At 32.2% G+C, this 21,499-nt stretch overlaps 1 protein-coding gene across 1 annotated transcript; it reads left to right on the plus strand.

Moving 5' to 3' along the window:
- Positions 1-9,166: 9,166 nt before the first annotated feature.
- Positions 9,167-13,292, plus strand: LOC144998773 (uncharacterized). Its single transcript, XM_078958503.1, has 8 exons — positions 9,167-9,481; positions 10,233-10,760; positions 11,340-11,405; positions 11,495-11,661; positions 11,843-12,024; positions 12,114-12,487; positions 12,571-12,675; positions 12,751-13,292. The coding sequence occupies exons 1-8, from the start codon at positions 9,353-9,355 to the stop codon at positions 13,054-13,056; spliced, it is 1,857 nt and encodes a 618-aa protein (XP_078814629.1). The 5' UTR covers positions 9,167-9,352; the 3' UTR covers positions 13,057-13,292.
- The last annotated feature ends 8,207 nt before the right edge of the window (positions 13,293-21,499 follow it).

Consider the following 21,499-nt stretch of genomic DNA (forward strand, 5'->3'; position numbering starts at 1 on the left):
CAACAAGACCATATGTTGGGAACCTTCCAAAATGCATCAAGTGCAACTTTCATCACCATGGAGCCTGCCGAGATATGCATTGAAAAAATTGCAACCAAAAGTGGCATACAACCCATGTCTGTAGGACGCCAACTCAACAAGACGCCCAACCCACCAATGTTGGAGTGAGCCACGCCTGCTATGGTTGTGGTGAGACGAGGCAGTTCAGAAGGGAGTGCCCAAGGGCAACAGACACAAATGTTGGTGGCAATGGAAAGGTACTTATGATCACTGTAGGAGAGGCTCTCTTGGAACCGCCTGTGGTTATCGATACGTTTCCTAACAACAATGTTTAGGTGTCAAAATTTTACTAAAACTAGTGCCAATTAAAGCTTATCGACCATAAGTTTCAAAACACAACAATACATAGTCATAAAACTTCTCCCCTCACCCGAATAAATCACATCTTTCATATAAAAACTAAGGAACCTTACTGGTGATCTATGATGGCTTAGTGTATACATTAGAGCTATATATGACTAAGATTCTATGGACTTAGGATTGGTGGTTCTGCTTTAACTCTTGTTCCTTGTTTGGTTGTGGGCTTAGGGTAGAACCACTTATCCGGTGATCTATTCGATCTTGGTTATACATGACTTGTATACACCAAGATATTATAGAGGGACCTGGTAGGAATCATACTATGAAAATTCATTACTATTTATCGAATCCCTTATACTAATAGTACTTAATCAAATGCGGAATGAAATATTCTCAGTAATAATGACAAATGGTAAAACTAAAAGCACTAAAGATTTATATATAGGATACACTCTAACTCTAAAAAACTATTCCTTCCAAATCGACCTAAATACCCATTACAATAAGAATTTTTGATGTCATCATTGGCGTAGATGGTTAGATCCTCACCATACCGATATCACGTATTACGAAAAGGCCATTTGCCTTAACCAACCGAATAAAGAAACCCTTGTCATATATGGTGACATACCAAGCACAAACCTCTGAATCTTCTATTGCTTCAAGGCTTAGAAGTACCCACACGAGAGGTATGATGCTTTCCTAGCCCACCCCGTGGATGAGAAACAAGAAGCGAAAGACATCAGGGATATTCCAGAAGTCATAACCTTCGCGGTATATTCCTAGAAGACCTTCTAGGAATACCACCCGCACGACAAGTCGAGTTTAAAATCGACATAAATGCAATAGCTATGGGAAAAGTAGTTGTAACGACATTCTCAACAAAATTAATCACATCACTCATATAGAAATTGAGGACCCATGTAGACAACCTATGATTACTAGGTGTATATGCTGGGGTTGTATAATTAAGATTCTATAGACTTAGAATTTGTGATTCCACTTTAACTCCTGTTCCTTGTTTGGTTGTGGGCTTAGGGTGGAATTACTTATTCTACTCTCTTTTAAATCTTAATTATATACAACTTATATACACACAAAGAAATGATAGATGAACCAGTTATGGGTCATACCATGGATTTCATAACTAAGTAACTACGTTGAGAAGCCACTGATGATTCTGGATCGAAAGACAAAAATCTTGAGGAACAAGGTTGGGCAGTTAGTGAAGGTGTAGTGGCTGCACCGCAAGGGGTCAGAGTGGACATAGGATCCAGAGGAGGAGATGAAGGAGCATTATCTAGGATTATTTGAGACAATGGACTAAGAAGACGAAGCATGAGACAAGTGGGGGAGAATTGTAACATCTGGTTCCTGGTGTGTATTTAACTTATAATTATTCATTTTTATATATCAACTCAGCGAGTTAGAGGCACAAACTTGTCGAGTAGAGATGTTTTGGACTGCGTGTTTTGGTGGCCAACTTGACGAGTTGGGAGGTCTCAACTCGACGAGTTAGCTGGGTAAAATGAAACCCTAATTCCAGGGTTTTGCACCCCATTTAAACACCTTAGCCCCAAGGTGTTAGCCTTAGTTCCAGCCTCCACTGTCCTAACCCTAAATCTCGAAACACTAAAGCTATTTTGAGTTATTGTGAACTATTTTAGGTGTTTTTGGTGTGTGTTGAATACATTGGAAGAAGGAAAAGCTTGAGGACACAAGAAGGAGCTTATAGATCCAAAATCCTTGCCTCATCCATGACACTTTTCTAGTATAAAGCTTGAACCTTGACTTGTAGTTGTTTAGATCGTTTTTATGATTATTTCGCTTGGTTTTAGTCCAAATATCATGGTCCTTGGGAATTAGACGATCCAAATGGTTTAACACTTCAGATCTAGGGTCTCGAGGGGTTTTCATGGCATAAAGGTGCCAAGTTTATGGCCATGGAAGTCCCATGAAACCTTTAGACCATCATTTTGTCCTTTTGGGGCTTCTAATGGCCATGCATGTAGAGAAAGTTGGGACTTTACGTTATCTTTTTTGTCCCTAGAGTCCATATCTATGACATCATGGTCTATCTTGTAGTTTTGGTGGTGTTTGGATTAAGGCTTTAGCCTTTTTGCGTTAGGATTTGAGCTTAATCCCTTTAGGAAATGTATTATTGGGTAAAGTTGTAAACTTTACCCTTCTCTGGCATTTCCAGTCTAGATCTGGGAGTATAGGGTGTAGATTTGAAGAATAAAGGCTTAATGCATTAAGAAGAGTTAACATACTGAAGAACTCGACAAGTTCACGGGAGGACTCGACTAGTTGTATTGAGGAGTCCCGATTTTGTTGTAAAGGAAGAAATCAGCAAGTTGGAGGAAAAATCGACGATTTGGATCGTGATTTCATGTTTCTATGATTCATGGGAGCTCGGCGAGTTGAATGGAAAACTCGACGAGTTAAGTCAACTCGGAGGGTTGACTTTGACTTTGACTTTGACTTTCACTTGGACCAAAGTTGACCCTTAAGGGGTAATGAGTATGAAAAGGGTACTTAAGGAAATCTTTTATATGTAGAGGATTGAGTTGGGTTGATATTCGGAGTCAGGGACTGTTCAGCTAGTTCAAGTTTTTGAGGTGAGGTACCTTCCTATTATAAGTGGGTCGAAGGCGCCTATGTCGGCCCACTAGTAGTTGTTTACAGTAGAGATGATCTTCTTTGTGATAATTGTCTGGTATGCCACTATCTATTGAGATTTATGTGATTGTATGCTAGGATATTATGTGGTAATGGTAGGGTGAATTTGACCCTGTAACCTGTTGAAAGAGACCGAAGGGGTAGGCCAACACCTAGATATGCTAGACATTAACCAATTAAAGAGAGCAAAGGGGTAGGCCAGCACCCAAATATGCTAACCAGTATGTGATATATGTGCTTATATGGTAGGATATTATGTGGTAGTGTTAGGGGTGAAATAGACCCCGTAAACAGCTGAAAGAGACCGAAGGGGTAGGCCAGCACCCAAATATTCTAGGTAGTAATCGGTTGAAAGAGACCAAAGGGGTAGGCCGACACCCAGATATGGTAGGCAGTAATCGGTTGAAAGAGACCGAAGGGGTAGGCCGACACCTAGATATGCTCGGTAGTATCTAGTTGAAAGAGACCGAAGGGGTAGGCTAGCACTCGGATATGCTTGGCAGTATGTTTGTTATATAGTATGTGGTATGATGGGGGAACTTAATAAGCTTCGTTCTTACAGTTTTTAGTTTTTGTTTCAAGTACTGCTACTTTAAAAGGAAAGGAGCTGGCATGATCGCAACGCATCACACTATGATTTTCTGCACATGAGATATTTGGGAGTTGTACTTTGATGTTGTTTTCTTATGACATGTTTTGGTTATTAAGATATTGGTTTTGACTATGATATGGGATAACACTGTTGATGTTTTCAGACTACTGGTTTTATAATTACCTAATTAAAAATGAAAATTTTGGTCATGAATTTTGGGATGTTACACCTAAGGTATTACTCAAACTTACCGAGTTGATACAGTAAGTATGTGATCAGTTGCGGATCGCACACAATCGACAAAAGAGTTATGTTGACAGACAACGGTCAGACCTTGTGTAACATCCAGAATTTCAGGTATTATTTTTATCATTTATTTTTGGAGTGTAAGAGAGAGAGAGAGAGAGAGAGAGAGAGAGAGAGAGAGAGAGACTCGACGAGTTGATGCCTAGACTCGTCGAGTAGGGTCGCGTGGTGACGACTGGATTAATGAGTGGACTCGACGAGTCAGTGAAGGGAATCGACGAGTCCGTGCTGGCGACTAAAACCCCAATTTCCTAGGTCTGAGCCCTATTTAAAGGACCTTATAACCCTTCATTGCGGCTACTTTCATCCTTGGAGCTCCAGAGCATCTGAGAGTCCTTGTGAGTGAGAAAAGAGGCCATTGTTCATCATTCTTGTGTGTTTTAGCAAGAAGGGAAGAGGAAGGTCAAGCTAGGAGAGTTGGAGAGCTTGGATCTACTTTCATTTGGGCAAGAGGAAGCTATTTGAGATATTACTCAGAGCTTATTCTTGTGTTTTGTTGATATGGTCAAATCCAGGGTTTCTTAATGCCTTGATTAGGTTGTATTTGGAGTGTGAGAGGTCCCATGGGGAATTGGTACCTAGATCTGGACCTTAGAAGGTCCATAGAGTCCCAAATGCTCTGCTGTATGCCTTTCCTTTTGAGTTGTGGACTTAGGTTACCATTTTAGAGGTCATTTCACCAAAAGAAGCCTTGTAGGTGTTGCATGGGTGCCAAGATGTGACCTTTACGTGATTATCATGTTTGGGAAGGTCAGATCTATAAATTAGAGAAGCAGATCTGACCTCAGAAGGCCATTTGAGTTCAAGCATGGAATGAACTCGCCGAGTCCATGAGCAGACTCGACGAGTCGGACCAGGTTGTCCCGTGACTCACACAGTTGATGACTCGCCAAGTTAGGAGAGTGACTCAGTGAGTCAGAAGGGGGTTTAGGGGACTTGAATTCACGTTTGAACTCGTCGAGTCAATGACTGACTTGACGAGTTGGGTCAAAGGGGGTGGCCATTGACTAGATTTGACTTGTGTGTGACTTAAGGGCATTAGTCAAATTAAGCAGGAAGGTATTAATTAGATATGTATTTATGCTATAAGAGGAAGCTAGGTCAGTGGATTGAGCGCGAGTGATTATCCGACATCTTCGAGGTGTGTCTTCTCACTATGCCTTACCCGATGGGGTGATTGCGTGTGATCGGAAGGTCTTATGTGTATGATGAAAATGTGATGTATGTTGTATATGTAATATGTTATGATATGGGTATGATGATATGGACCGGAAGGTCAACAGAGTTATAGGATGGAAATCCCCTAAGACACTTGGATCGGAAGATCCCAAAGAGCTATGGCCTGGAAAGGTGTATGTGTTGTACGTGGTATTTTGGGGAACTCACTAAGCATTATTGCTTACCGTTTGCGTGTTATGTGTTTCAGGTACCAGTGATGATCGTGGGAAGGCGCCGGCATGATCAGTACACACTTATGGTGGAGATGTTTTGAGATTTTGGGGATTTTGATTTGCACTTATGTTATGTAAAAAAATTGATACACGCTTTTGAGATTTTTGATTGGAGTATTTTTATTAAATTAAAATGAAAAATTGTTTTGAAATTTCACGGTGTTACACCTTGAGTTTCAGGTTAGATATCTTTTGCTACTAAAGGTGTCACCTTGTAAAGGTGTCATCCGATTCAAGAAGCAGGTCAAGTTGGGACCTAGTTATTTGGTCCCTTCAAGATTATTTCTTGGGTGGGTAAGGTGGCATGTTGGCGGGATCTGCCTTACGGGCTTAGCCAGATCCACAACACTTTTCATGTCTCTCATATGCATAAATGTTTGACAGATAAGTATGTAGTGGATCCTTTGGGTGGCATTTAGTTTGTTGAACGCCAAAATGATATAGAGAGACCGAACATGATTCCTGATAGGAATACAATGACCATAGGCAACAAGGTGGTGGATCTAGTGAAGGTGCAATGGCAGCATCGGAAATGTTCAAATGAACTTGGGAACCAGAGGTCGATATGAGGATCATTACCTCGTGTTGTTTGTGGCACAAGACTTTGAGGACGAATTACGAGTCAAGTGGGGTAAAGTTTTAACATTCAGAGCCTTAAACTATTCTTATATTAATTTCATAGAATTTTAAAGGGATCAGTCTGATTGCCACTACGTGGTTGAGGCACCATTACAATGTTACATCTCTGGAATGGTCACGGGTTCTTAAGTTAGTTGCCACGACGTGGCGGCATGTTGGCCATGACGTGGCAACCATCTTATGAGAAAACCCTAATATCTGGGTATTTAAAGGAAAGTTTGGGCTAGGGTTTGTTTACCCTTAGCCTTCGTCACTCTCAAACCCCGAGAAACCCTAACCCTAATCTCTCTTGAAGCTTTTGTGATCATTTTTAAGCCTTTTGGTGGTGTGAAGGAAGTAAAAGAAGATTTTGTGCAAAAGGTAAACAAACAACGCTCCCTAATCTCATAAAGCATCTTCCTCGGCCATTTTGAAGGCTTCTTGACCTAATCTTTAAGTTTCTTCTTGGTGGATCTAAGGTTTCCTTGCATGTTAGAACCATTTAGTGGATTTTGAGTGAAGCAATGAGATAACGTTTGCAACTTTAGGATTTCTCTGAATCCCAATAACATTATATTTAATCGATCTATGAGTTTGTTGTGGTTTGGAAATTATGCATGAGTTTGAGTCCTGTTATCCACATTTTTGACATAAAATGGTAGAGATATGTATTCGAAATGCATGCCTACAAAACACTAATCTTTATGATACAGTGGGTAGAGGAAAACCTTTTGAAGAGTGTCTTTGGTGACTAAGAGCTTAATGGCTAGGTCTTGTTTCTTAAATGCCTTTAAGGAACTAGGTTTAGTGATCTTGTCTTATTGAGATGTCTTAATGGATAAAGTTGCAAACTCTATCCATCAAGACCTTAGGAAGTATCAGATTTAGGCTTTGGAGCCCTTAGAAATAGACATAACACAATTGGACCCAATTAAGGTATTTAGACCAATTCCCACGATGTATCTTGGGTTGCCATGATGTGACGACATGAGATTAGTCGAATTTTGGTCAAATTTATAGTTGATGGTAGTGTAAGGATTCATATTGTGTGGTTATATAGTTGATGCCTTAATCCGTTGACTTTTGACGCATTTGCGAGGCAAGTCTTCTTACTGTACTCATGGGTCGAAGGCACCAATGCTGATCCACTAGATTGTGTTATGTGGGATGCTAATTGTCTTTTTGATACTTGCATGGAAGACCATGTGGTAGTCTATATGAAAGACCTTGGGGGTAGCCCATGACACTTGTGTTTAAGACCATGGGGTAGCCAAGGCATAACAAATGAAGACCATCGGGGGAGCCCACGACAATGGTATGAAATACTATGTAGGTAGCTCATGAAACTTGTATGCAAAACCATGGGGGTAGCCCATTGCAACGTATGTATGGTGTGTCGTATTTTCTGGAACTCACTAAACTTTGTGCTTACGATTTTATGATTTAAAACATTTTCATGTACTTCTAGTTTCAGAGGGAAGGGTCCGACTTGATTGTACAACATCCCCTTATGATTTCTGTATCGATGCTTATTTTACTATGATGACTTTGTTACTTTGTACTTTGAATGGCTTTCAAACATACGATGTATGGTTTTGGTGTTTATTTTAAAATGAAAACTCTATTAGTGTTTTTAGGATGTTACATTAGCTTATACTATAACGTGGAATGAAATTAAAATATTATATAAATAAGATAATGGAAAATTTCAATGGTGAATTAGCAAATGATGAATGTAAATGAGAATAATAAGCAATAAAATGCCTAATGGGAAAAACCAGATGATAGTGTTGTTCTATACAAAAATATATATTGGTTGGAGATGTTATGAAGCAAGATTTTTTATCATATAGAAGATGATATAATTTCTTTCTAACATTTTCAAATAAACTAATAAGATGTTATATACATGTTAATCAATTGTATTTTCTTGATTAGATTTTTATAGTTATAAAATTATTGAGTCAATTTTGATATTTATGACTTATGTATTTGATTTTATAATCTAATTAGGTTTATATTTATTTTGAAGTTCTTTTTTAGGAATTTATTGAAATTTTAATAAAATGAATCAAATTTGGTTCAAATTATTAGACATTTTTATTACATTTTAATAAACTATCATAATTATTATATATTTAATTATTGTTCAATCATGTATCAATTTTATCAAATTGGTAATATAAAAAGATTATTATATAAATGAGAGCCATTTAGATCCAATGATGTACTTATATTTTCGTTTTATTTTTTGGATGATTTATTTTTCACCATTATCTTTCACTTTTTAAAACTTAGAAAATGATCATTTTTCACTTCACTTCAAGGCATATTTTTAAAATATATTTTATATAAATATTATATTTTTTGTAGAGAATTAAAAAGCACAAATTTTAATATATTTTTTATAATTTTTTAATATACATAATTTAATAAAAACATAAAAAGAAAAAAAAAACACTTTTTGCATTGACCAATCAGAAAATAAAAATGAATATTAGAAAGCCACCCCATACAGTCTTTCACCTAAACCTCACCAAAGGTGTGGTGTTGTCGGGAACGGTAAAATGTACACGTCAACAAACCGCACTATGCAATCTTAATGAAAATATGATGTTCCCTAGTGAGGTGAAATTTACACGTCAGCAAAACCGCATAGTGAGGTCTTTGTACTCCATTCGATCTATGTTAAAGTTTTCTATTTTATTTTTCTAAAGGAATATTTTGGAAGTGTAATTTTAAACTCCTTTTATATATATATATATATATATATATATATATATATATATATATATATATATATATATATATATATATATATATATATATATATATATATATATATATATATATATATATATATATATATATATATATATATATATATATTACGAGATATTAGAATGAAGCTTAAAAACTATAAATTCACATTTGATAAATTTATTCCGGTTTTTCTTTTAATTAAATCAATTCTTCATCTATAAAGAATGCCACAAATAAACTTATTTATAGATACATTTGTTAAATTTTATTATTTTATTTCAGAAAGAAAAATTAAAAGGAATTAATAAAGTGACTGGAAAACACCATAAGTTTGACAAGAACTATTCTTACCTCAAAACCCATATGTGTGTTGCAGTATATTTATTGGTGAGACACTGATGTCGACTTGAAAGCTCCCATCTTTTCATGTCTCTCTTTCTCTCCATTCAAACATTAGATACTACTCATAGTTGATCATCTCTCTTTCATATCACTCTTTCATAACTTACACCTTCACTGTGTGTACTAAGAACTCATAAAAACACCACTTGTGTGTGTAAAAACTCACAAAACAAGACTTATGGGTTCTTTGGGAAATGGTGATGTCAAGAAAGCAACGTGGTTGCACCCAAGATTCACCGGCTTTAACCCTTCTGAACGATGGGGGCATTCTGCTTGCTTCTCTAATGGCTTCCTCTATATCTTTGGTGTATGCATATCTCCCCCCTCACTTACTATATGTGTGTGTGTGGATATATTTTTCCATGTCTGTTTGCTTCATCAGTTTATATGTATATATTCAAATGGGGCAACAACAAGTTATCCTTTATAATCTTGCTTTTGCTTCTTTGCCATTTTCATATATGCCTGTTGTTCGCAAGTCTTCGGTGATTAATAGGGGTTAGTAGGCTGTATGAGGTTCGAATTCAGAAGCTCTGAAAGTCTCAGAGAACTTGAACAAACCTAGTTCAGTAACTACTTTTTTATCTATTTGGGGCAAAATACTTTTGTCTACTGTTGCGGACTTTTGTAATTAATTATGCTATACAAAGCGCTAAGATTCAAATTAACTTCGTTTCGTTTTAAGTTTCAGCTATTTGAACGAGTCATTTGGCCTTTTTTATTTATCTGGGCTTAAGCTCGGAGTAACCGATGACATTAATTTTTCATAACCGAAAGGTTAATGTTCATATGGAACGAGTATATTACGATATTTTAGGTATTCGATTGCACGTGTGATTAGGTGTTATAACTCGATACCATTACACACATAATTTAATAAAGTTTTTTGAGAAATGATAATCAAGTATTTAAAGTTAATTTGTTTTAACAAGATAAAACTAAGCAAACTTTTGTTATGGAATCTTCCTAAAAATGGTAATGTTGGTTGCATGTTTATAACGCCGAAAAATATAAAGGTAGTAGAGTTTGTAACTAATGCTTGCAATTTTCCATTCTAGGGATGTTGTGGAGGCCTACATTTCAGCGACGTACTTTTGCTAAACCTTGAAACGATGGTGTGCACCAATCTAGCAACCAAAGGAATCGGGCCGGGTCCTAGGGACAGTCATAGTGCAGTCATCGTAGGCCACATGATGGTGATATTCGGTGGAACCAATGGCTGCAGGAAAGTTAACGATGTTCACATTTTGGATCTCCAAACCCGAGAATGGACTCGACCCGATTGTAAAGGGGTTCCTCCTACACCTCGGGAAAGTCACACTGCCACCATGGTTAGCCATGACTGCATGGTGGTATTTGGTGGAAGTGGGGAAGGTGATGCAAATTACTTGAATGATTTGCATATTTTGGACCTTAAAACAATGAGGTGGAGTCGACCTGACACCAAGGGTGATGCCCCCGTGCCTAGGGACAGTCATAGTGCGGTTTCGGTAGGCAACAAAATCTTTATCTATGGAGGTGATTGCGGGGACCGTTACCGTGGTGACATTGGTGTTTTTAATGTCGAGACATCGACTTGGTCAAGGGTAATATGAGTTGCATATGTAGGTCTTTATTAGACATTGTGTGTTATGCTAGACAGGACATGACATAACACACCAGATACTACTTATGTATGCTTTCGACAGAGACTAATATAAAACGTTCAAAATTTTTGTCCCCATACTCGTCACTTAATAAATCCCTAAGGGTGCGCGTTTGGTTGTGGAAAATTTTCTAATTTTCTAGGAAATTTTTTCAAGAAAAATGGAAAATTTGAAAACGCATTTGGTTCGTTTAGTTTTCTAAAGTTTTCTAAGAAAAAAAAAATTCATTTTTTCAAATTGTATGTAAGTTAGAAAAGTGAATTTTAGAGTGTTCCAAAGTTTTTCAAATTTCCAAGATGCAAAATGTAAACTCAACTGTTTCCAACCAAACGCGTTTTCATTAAAAACTAAAAATGAAATTTCAACTCTATTTTCTGAAAACATTTTCTTAGGAAATGAAAACAGTTTTTCACAACCAAACGCACCCTAAGAAACTAGTCTAATTTAGTCTTGTCCTGTAGAACAAATACAATATTGGTAAAATGTAAGCTAATGTATATTTTTGCATGAATAATTTAGTTTGTTGTTCATGGACCATCACCGGGATTTCGAGCCGGACATGCTGCTGTGACTATTGGGACAAAGGTGAGTATTATTCGAAAATGTATGTCAATAGATTGGCACTCGAGAGGGAATTGAGTACTATATTTTGAATTGTTGTTGAAAACTTACAGATTTACATGATTGGTGGTGTTGGTGACAAGCAATACTATAACGATGTTTGGGTGCTTGATACAATAAATAGTTTGTGGATTCGGCTAGAGGTACATGGCCAACAGCCACAAGGGCGTTTTTCTCACACTGCTATTGTTGCGGATTCTGACATAGCCATTTACGGGGGGTAAGTATTCATGATTCTTGAATATGGATTTAACTTTAAGTTTGTCACATGCGTGTACAATCAAGCCTAAGATTCAGAGACTTTTGTATTTGTTTTTAGCGTTAAAAGTGTGTTTATGCAATGACGTTTCACGTTTCAATGTATAACGTTTCATTACTATATGTTTACTCTAATCTTACAGATGTGGTGAGGACGAACGACCTCTAAACGAGCTACTCATTTTGCATCTTGGCTCAGACCATCCAAACGACAGGTACAACAGTTGTGGGTGTACGATGTTTGGAAGCCAATGCAACCAAGAAAAGCGAAACTTCTTTCATGATCATCAAACTCTCACGAAACAGTCATTACAAAACATTTCAGGTTTGATTTATGAAAACTTATCAAAAGACTATATATATATATATACACCGACTTCACAATTTCATCATCTGACTTTTGTGTATTTTAAGATCCAATGCACACGAAAAGAAGAAGAATGTCGAATTCAAAAGCTTGTGAATTAATAGAATCAGAACCAGAAGAACATTCACTTTCCCTTTCACAACATTCATCCCCATCTCACTCAGATCAAGAACGAGCACTTGTTAAGCAATCTTCCAACACAACCGCTCAAGCTTTACCTTTGTTTAAAACTCAACATCAAATTTCGGGAAGTGTGAAGCAAATCCCGGGTACTCAATCGAACCCTATCTCGATCTTCAGTCGAACTCCACAAGATCCACAATTCATTCAAGAGCAATCCCATCACCATAAGCACCATCTGAATAGCCATGCAACTCGCACAGAACATAAAAACATTGAGCCGTTGAGTGTTCAAAACCTGGTAATTACACCTGTCTCCAAGCTTTTGCAAGTTTCGTATATGGGATTTAAACTGTTTAATTAATTAGTGCGTTTGAATCTCAGATTGGCGCAGATGTTCATGGTAAAGTTGATGGAGCATTCGACTCAGGTTACTTGATGACTGCAACAGTTAATGGTCGAATCTTTAGAGGAGTCTTGTTCCCTCCGGTAAGCTTCCTAACCAGTTTCATTGTCCTCTCGTTGTTTCTCAGTAACAACTAATTAAAAGAACGTGTCAACCAGGGGCCTGATGTTGTTTCAAGAGGAGCTTTTCGGGGTCATAATCGTAGGTCACCCACAAGCCATATGGGTCAAAGAAACCTACATATAAACCGGGCTTTCATCAGGCACTCGAACCATGCACCATCTCATGCACCGGAACCCAGTCATCATGGCTACCTCCAAGATCATCATGTCCGAAGACCATCGCCTGTGTTTAGATCGGCTCCGGCTCTATCATTAGGGAGAGAACAAGCGAAGGTTCAAAATGAACTGCATGGCGTGGTTCTCACATTGGGTGGTCCGGGGAGCGGGCACGGTGGCTCTTAGATCAATGGAGATATGGAGATGATCCTCGTAGACGTGTCTCCCTTTTTGTATATTTTGGATAAAAGCCCGCTAGCCTAGATTTCGTATTTCTTGTGTAATATCTTCTAATAGTTTTTTTTTTTTTTTTTTCACACGATCTGAGATATTTAATTGTTTATTCTTTTTCATTTATGGCTCTTTTGGAAATCGTAGTATATAAGCGGTACCCAAAATATACGTCAATTTCCTTGATTTAATGTTAATTTTAACCATTTTCGTTGTTACACCATCCAACCAAATGCAATTTTTATGAACCATATTATATTTTCTGAATATGCACTTGTGACTAGCGCATCTATGGAGACTTTTCTTTGGTGTAAACACCAATTATAGTATAATTTTTTCATATAGTTTTTTTATGTGTATAAACATATATATTTTAAGTGATTTTATGTAAGGTTTAGGTTATTTTTGATCATTTAATTTTTTGTTTTGTGTTCATTTGATCATTTAACTATTTTTATTATTTTACTGTTTTAAAAGTTCATCAAATTTTTAGCTTTGTGTTCATTTAATGACTTAACTTTCTGTTTATTCTCTTAACTATTATATTTGTATTTATTACTCACCTAACTTTTAAAATTATACTCATTTGGTCATTAAACTTTTGAAAAAATTTAAAAGTTTAGTGACTAACTGAGCATAATTTTAAAAGTTAGATGATTAAATATAACCAAATCAAAAGTTAAGTGACTAATTTAAAACAAATCCAAAAGTTTGATGATTTTTTAAAATTTAAAAAGCGTTAAATGACCAAATGAACACAAAATTAAAACTTAAATGACAAAATGATCTAAAACAAAGTCATATAATTTATTAAATAAATAAATTGTCTATACTTTATACCTCTCTCTCTCTCTCTCTCTCTCTCTCTCTATATATATATATATATATATATATATATATATATATATATATATATATATATATATATATATATATATATATATATATAAGTTTAGGTTTTATGGAAAACAAAAAAGCCTAAAAATGAAAAAAAAATGCATAAAAAAATACTTACAGATCACAAAACTTTTTTTGAATTTTTTTTAATATAAAATCACAGTTTTTTCTTAAAATTCGCTGAAAAAATATAAAAAATCTATTTTTTTTTATAAAAAAAAAAATTTCAAAAACTTTTTCACCAGATTTGTATAAAAACTGCGATTTAAAAAAAAAAAAAAAAAAAAGTGTTGTCATCTTTAACAATTTTTTTTATACATTTTTATGGTTTTTAGGGTTTTTTTGTTTTGAAAACAAATTTTATATATATATATATATATATATATATATATATATATATATATATATATATACATATATATATATATATATATATATATATATATATATATATATATATATGTTCAGGTTCATTTGAGACCATTCTAATTTTTTGAGACCGTGAAACCAAATCTAAAAATAATTTTAAAATGCAAAATAAATGTAAAAATCCAAAAATTCTTTTTTTAAATATTATTTTCGGAACTTGAATTAACTAAAAAAAATATAAAAAAGTATTAAAATAAAATAAAATAAAAAAATTCCGTTTTATTTTTTGAAAAATACATGAAATATTCTAAATAGAATATTAGACTGACATATTCTAAAAAATAATTTTAAAATGCAAAATAAATGGAAAAATCTAAAAATTCTTTTTTGAAATATTATTTTCGGAACTTGAATTAACTAAAAAAAATATAAAAAAAAATTTATTTTTTTTGAAAAATACATGAAATATTCTAAATAGAATATTACATTGTACATATTCTAAAAATAATTTTAAAATGCAAAATAAATGGAAAAATCAAAAAATTGGTTTTTTAAATATTATTTTCGGAACATGAATTAACTAAAAAAATAAAAAAAATAAAAAAATACGTCTCACGGTCTCACAAAATATAGGTGGTCTCAAATGAACCTAACCATATATATATATATATATATATATATATATATATATATATATATATATATATATATATATATATATATATATATATATATATATATATATATATATATATATATATATATATATATATATATACTACTTACTAAATAATAAATATATCAAACAATAATGCATTTTATATTATTTTAAAAATTAAAATTTTTATTATCACTATTTAACTAAATATGTTTCAAACCAAGTTGATGATAAAGTCCATTTGACGTATCTCAAATTTCTCTAAAGATACTATTGGAACCAACCTTTATATATATATATATATATATATATATATATATATATATATATATATATATATATATATATATATATATATATATATATATATATATATATATATATTAGTTTATAATCCGTATAATTAATTAAATTTTTATAATAAAAATTCAAAATTATTAATCAATTATTTTAAATAAGTTATTAATTAAGAGATATTTTTATTAGTTATGTGAAATTATAATCGTTGATTAAATAAATATGTAAAATTAATTTTTAATATATATTAGATATTTTTTATTTGTGAATTAATGAAAACAATAATATAAAATTTAAATTTTAATATAGAGAATAAATACATTGACAAACAGTATCACATTAACGAGGAGATCTAATAAATTTAAAATAAAAAACTAATATATTGACAATTATCAACACATTAATTAAGAGGTTTAATATGATGACAAATGACAAAAGAACTAGTCTTATATATATATATATATATATATATATATATATATATATATATATATATATATATATATATATATATATATATATATATATATATATATATATATATATATATATATATATATGGAAAATCAATGGAGAAGTAAATTAATTAAGTTAAAACATTGGCTAATATAATAAAACCATTTGGTGATTTTGGTGTCTACGTCCAGAACAAATTTTAATCTAAATAGGATCAACATCATTTAAGGTATGATAGTCAATCCTTCTACATTACAAACTTCCCAAAAACTGTTCTACCTTCTAATTTGTGGTGTGATTTTGGTCGTCTGGGTAAGATAATCGATGTTTTTTTTTTATTTCTAATATGAAGTCTCGAATGGGGAAAAGGTTTGGCTTTGTCAGATTTTCGAGTAATTGTAACGTTGATCGTATGGTTATGAGTCTTTGTGATGTTTGGTTTGGCTTTCATAAACTATATGCATCAGTTCTACATGCTGCTAAAAAGGATTCTTCTACACACAAAATCCATTAAAAATTTGAGAAAGTTGAAGCTCCTGTTGTTTCTTATGCAAGTGTAGTAAGAGGTAAAAAAAAAGAGGAATAAAGAATTGGATAATGTTGTTATGGGGAATAAAGAACCAGTTAATGTTGATATGGTTCTTAATTATGGGGATTTTATTATCGAATATAAAAAGCTTGCATGTCTAGCAAAGGCAAGAATTTTTTCTACCTTACCGAATCTTGGGATGTTATGTCATGATGAAGGTTTTTTGGATTTTCAAATTCAATATGGGTGGGGCCTTTAAGTGATGTTTGAATTCACCTCTAAAGAAGCATGTAAAAACTTATTTGCAAGTGATGCGGTTAGTCACTTGATTACAGAAAAATAGCAATGGGATAGAAACTATGTTCCCCAGGATCGCATTATATGGGTTGATATTGAAGGACTACCTCTTCGGGATTGGAGTAAGTTGGCATTTAGGGAGATTTTGGACAAATGGGGTTGTGTGGTAGAGTTAGATGATAACCTTGGTGAAGATGTATATAGAAGTCAAGTATGTGTTTTGACTTCTTATCTTTTTATTATTTTTGAAGTGGTGAAAGTTAGTGTCAATGGTATCATATTCCCGGTTAGAGTTAAAGAAGCACCCTACTGACCTCCGTCTTTTTCTTGTGATTTCATGAAATTCGCAGATGGGGAGGACGAGGGACATGTTTAGTTCGATGAAGAAGGAAGTAATGGTTCTCTAAATGAGAATGATGAAGTATTTAAGGACCCATTTGGAATTTATGACACATTGGAAAAACATAAGAAAGCTTAAATGAAAAATAAAAAATATAATCATTTTTCTCAAAGGAAATATGAAGATAGCGAGGATGCAAATGATGTTAATGAGCAATGCAATCAGTTTAATTGTCCCATGTCGCTAGCCATGTCAACAGCCCCTACATCAGCTCCAATGCACCTGCCCTTTTCTAACCGATGGAAAGCTGCAACTTCAGAATTTGTTCGTGCTGAAGATTCGACAACATGCATCACCCTTCTTAATAATCCTGTTTAGATGAAGATGAGCGAACCTGATGTGAATTAGGTTAAAAAAATTGTTGGGGGTCAATTACGTTCAGATCAATCTTCCATTCCTCATCATATGACTAGTTATTTGGGTTTTTCAAGAGGTTTTGGTAGAGTTTCGGGAGTTAATGTTTTTGAGGATGAGATTACTCATCCCTCGGGTTTTTCTAATAAATGCTATTTGTTTAATGGCGGTAATCAAAGTGTTTCGGGAGCCTCTTTTAATAATAATTTGTTCTTCATCTATTATCAATAAAGTCAAGCACTGGTGTAAGGATTTATTGCATTTCAGCTTGATTTTGAATTCACTTGACAGAGATGCCAGGGCAAGCTCACTTGGAGTGATAGACCTTGTTTTCCCGCTTTAACTAGAGAAGTAGTATTGGTTGAAGGATCGGCAGAAATCTGTATGTGCTGAGAAGTCTTTTTATTATTTATTAAAATAAAAAGATTCTGCTCCCCTTTTCAGTCTGTTTTCACTTCCTCCATCTTTGGAATTGAAACAATAGCAAAACTATAGAATTGGCAGAAGCAATGGGCAATAATTTAGATGGGTGTCTTGATCGTTTGAAAGAAGTTGTAGCAGATCACGATGAAATACATAAGATTTGATGAATTGTCTCTCAATTAATGTTCAATGGGCGGGTTATGTAACATCCCAAAATTCAAGGCCAAAAATTTCATTTTTAAATAAGTTATTATAAAACCATAAGTAATAAAACACCCATAATAACATCTCATGTCAAAACCAAAGTGTCAATAGTCAAACATGTTATCATGAAATAATATAAGTGTAATCCCAAAGATATCATGTGCGGAAAACATAGTGTGATGCGTTGTGATCGACCCAGCTCCTTTCTTTTGAAAACGTAGTACCTGAAACCAAAACTGAAAACTGTCAGTACGAAGCTTAGTGAGTTCCCCCATCATACCACATATCATACAATCACATAGTGTCATATATACCGGGGTGCCCGACCTACCTCATGCCATGAATATCTATATGTCCGACCTACCCTGTTGAGCATATCGGGGTGGTCAACCTACCCCTGCTAGGCATACCGAGGTGCCTAACCTACCCCTGTCAGACATACCAGGGTGTCCGACCTACCCCTCCGGTTTATCACAACCGGTTACGGGGACTATTTTACCCCTAGTACTACCATTTAACTTTTGGTTTAACTTTACGTCATTTTTGATCTTTTAACTTTTGGTTTTGTGTTCATTTGGTCATTTAACTATTTTTACTATTTTTAAGTTTTAAAAGTTAATCAAACTTTGACTTTGTGATCATTTAATAATTTAACTTTTGGTTTGTTCACTTAACTATTACATTTGTGTTCATTTACTCACTTAACTTTTGAAATTATACTCATTTGGTCATTAAACTTTTGAAAAAATTTAAAAGTTTAGTGACTAACTAAGCATAATTTTATAAGTTAGGTGACAAAAATGTGACCAAACCAAAAGTTAATTAACTAAATGAAAAAAAAAATCCAAAAGTTTGATGATCTTTCAAAACTTAAAAAGAGTTAAAGTGACCAAATGATCACAAAATCAAAAGTTAAGTGAATAAAAATAATCTAAAACAAAGTCATATAAATTATTAAATAAATAAATTTTTTATACTTTATACCTCTTTCTCTCTCTCTCTCCCTCTATATATATATATATATATATATATATATATATATATATATATATATATATATATATATATATATATATATATATATATATATATATATATATATATATATATATATATATATATATATATATATATATATAGAGAGAGAGAGAGAGAGAGATAACCATAATTATTGGTTTTCCTATGAGCTAAATTTTTTTTCAAGTATTAAAGCTAATTGTTTATCGAAAAAAAAAACTAAAAATTTCTAAATTAATAATTTCACATTGTGAATGCTAAAAAATAGATTATATATTTTTTAGTTCACCGTGTGAATTCAGATTCATACTGTAAATCTGCACAGATTCACACTGTGAGTTTGACGATTTTTTTATATCGAATTTGATATAACTAAAAAAATGATAAAAGTTATAAATTTCTATATTTTTAGGTTTTAGTTCTTTTTTAATTATAGAATAAAGTTCTAAATGTTAAAAAAAGATTTGTTCGTTTGTTAATTATGGTTTTTCGTTGAAGTTCAATATATATATATATATATATATATATATATATATATATATATATATATATATATATATATATATATATATATATATATAGGGTTAGGTTCATTTAAGACGGTTTAATTTTGTGAGACCGTGAGATGCATTTTTTTTATTTTTGTTATTTTTTTAGTTAATTCAAGTTCCGAAAATAATATTAACAAAAAAGAATTTTTAGATTTTTCCCTTTATTTTGCATTTTAAAATTATTTTTTTAGAATATGTACAGTGTAATATTGTATTAGAATATTTCACTTATTTTTAAAAAAAAAACGGGATTTTTTTTTATTTTTTTTAGTTAATTCAAGTTCCGAAAATAATATTGAAAAAATGAATTTTTAGATTTTTCTATTTATTTTGCATTTTAAAATTATTTTTTAGAATATGTACAGTGTAATATTCTATTAGAATATTTTACGTATTAAAAAAAAACCGGATTTTTATTATTATTTTTTATTTTTTTTAGTTAATTCAAATTCCGAAAATAATATTAAATTTTTTTGTTTTTGAATTTTTTCTATTCATTTTGTATTTTAAAATTATTTTTAGATTTTATCTCAAAATCTCACAAAATTAAAATGGTGTTATATATATATATATATATATATATATATATATATATATATATATATATATATATATATATATATATATATATATATATATATATATATATATATATATATATATAAAACTGTAGATAACTAAAGTAAAATATATACTACTTACTTAATAATAAATATATCAACTACATTATTTTAAAAATTAAAATTTTCATTATCACTATTTAACCAAATATGTTACGTCATAACCAAGTTGATGATGAAGTCCATTCGGCGTATCTCAAATTTCTCTGAAGATACTATCGGAACACATTCGTTGAACCTTGAATATATATATATATATATATATATATATATATATATATATATATATATATATATATATATATATATATATATATATATATATATATATATATATATATATATATATATATATATATTTACTATCTTATAAAGAAATCTAACTATTTCTAAAAATAGATTGATTATAATAATAATATTTTTTTAAGACATTCAAATGATGAAGCTGATAGTACAAGTAACAATTAATAAAATAATATTAAATTTTAACCTCATTTTGAATTCAAATATTTATCATCAAATCTCCTTATATTTCTCAGCAATTTCATATGGTTCCCTCAAATCCCGGATTCATTCAAATTTTGAACCCTTTTAGATATCCTTAAATTTAGCATGTTGATTCAAATATCACTCCAATCGCATATACCTCTTTTTTTCCCTCCTCTGCTATAAAGCCCACCGTCCAGGAACAAAAAATGACTTCATCTCCTAAATAACACCATAGTTTGATTATTTTGTCTTCGACATGTACTTTCTTATGTAACATAACATTTTTGTAGAGCAAACATATCACCGAAAGAATTTACACGCCCTGCCGCTTTGCGCGGGTACACTAAACTGACTTCATCTCCTAAATAACACCATAGTTTGATTATTTTGTCTTCGACATGTACTTTCTTATGTAACATAACATTTTTGTAGAGAAAACATATCACCGAATGAATTTACACGCCCTGCCGCTTTGCGCGGGTACACTGCTAGTATATATATATATATATATATATATATATATATATATATATATATATATATATATATATAGGAATGAGTTCTATGGAAAACAAATACCTAGAGCAACATTTACCGGAACTAATAATTAAATGACACGTGTTCATTTTTTTCTTCACAAGTAATGTATTGTGGAAGTGATGTGTTGTCATGTTTTCATTTGTTCAAATATATGTTGCCCTAATCATTCATTTTCCATATAACTCTTCCATATATATATATATATATATATATATATATATATATATATATATATATATATATATATATATATATATATATATATATATATATATATATATATATATATATGTGAGC

This window comes from Lactuca saligna, chromosome 5 (assembly GCF_052625555.1).
Source record: "Lactuca saligna cultivar CGN05327 chromosome 5, ASM5262555v1, whole genome shotgun sequence".
NCBI lineage: Eukaryota > Viridiplantae > Streptophyta > Magnoliopsida > Asterales > Asteraceae > Lactuca > Lactuca saligna.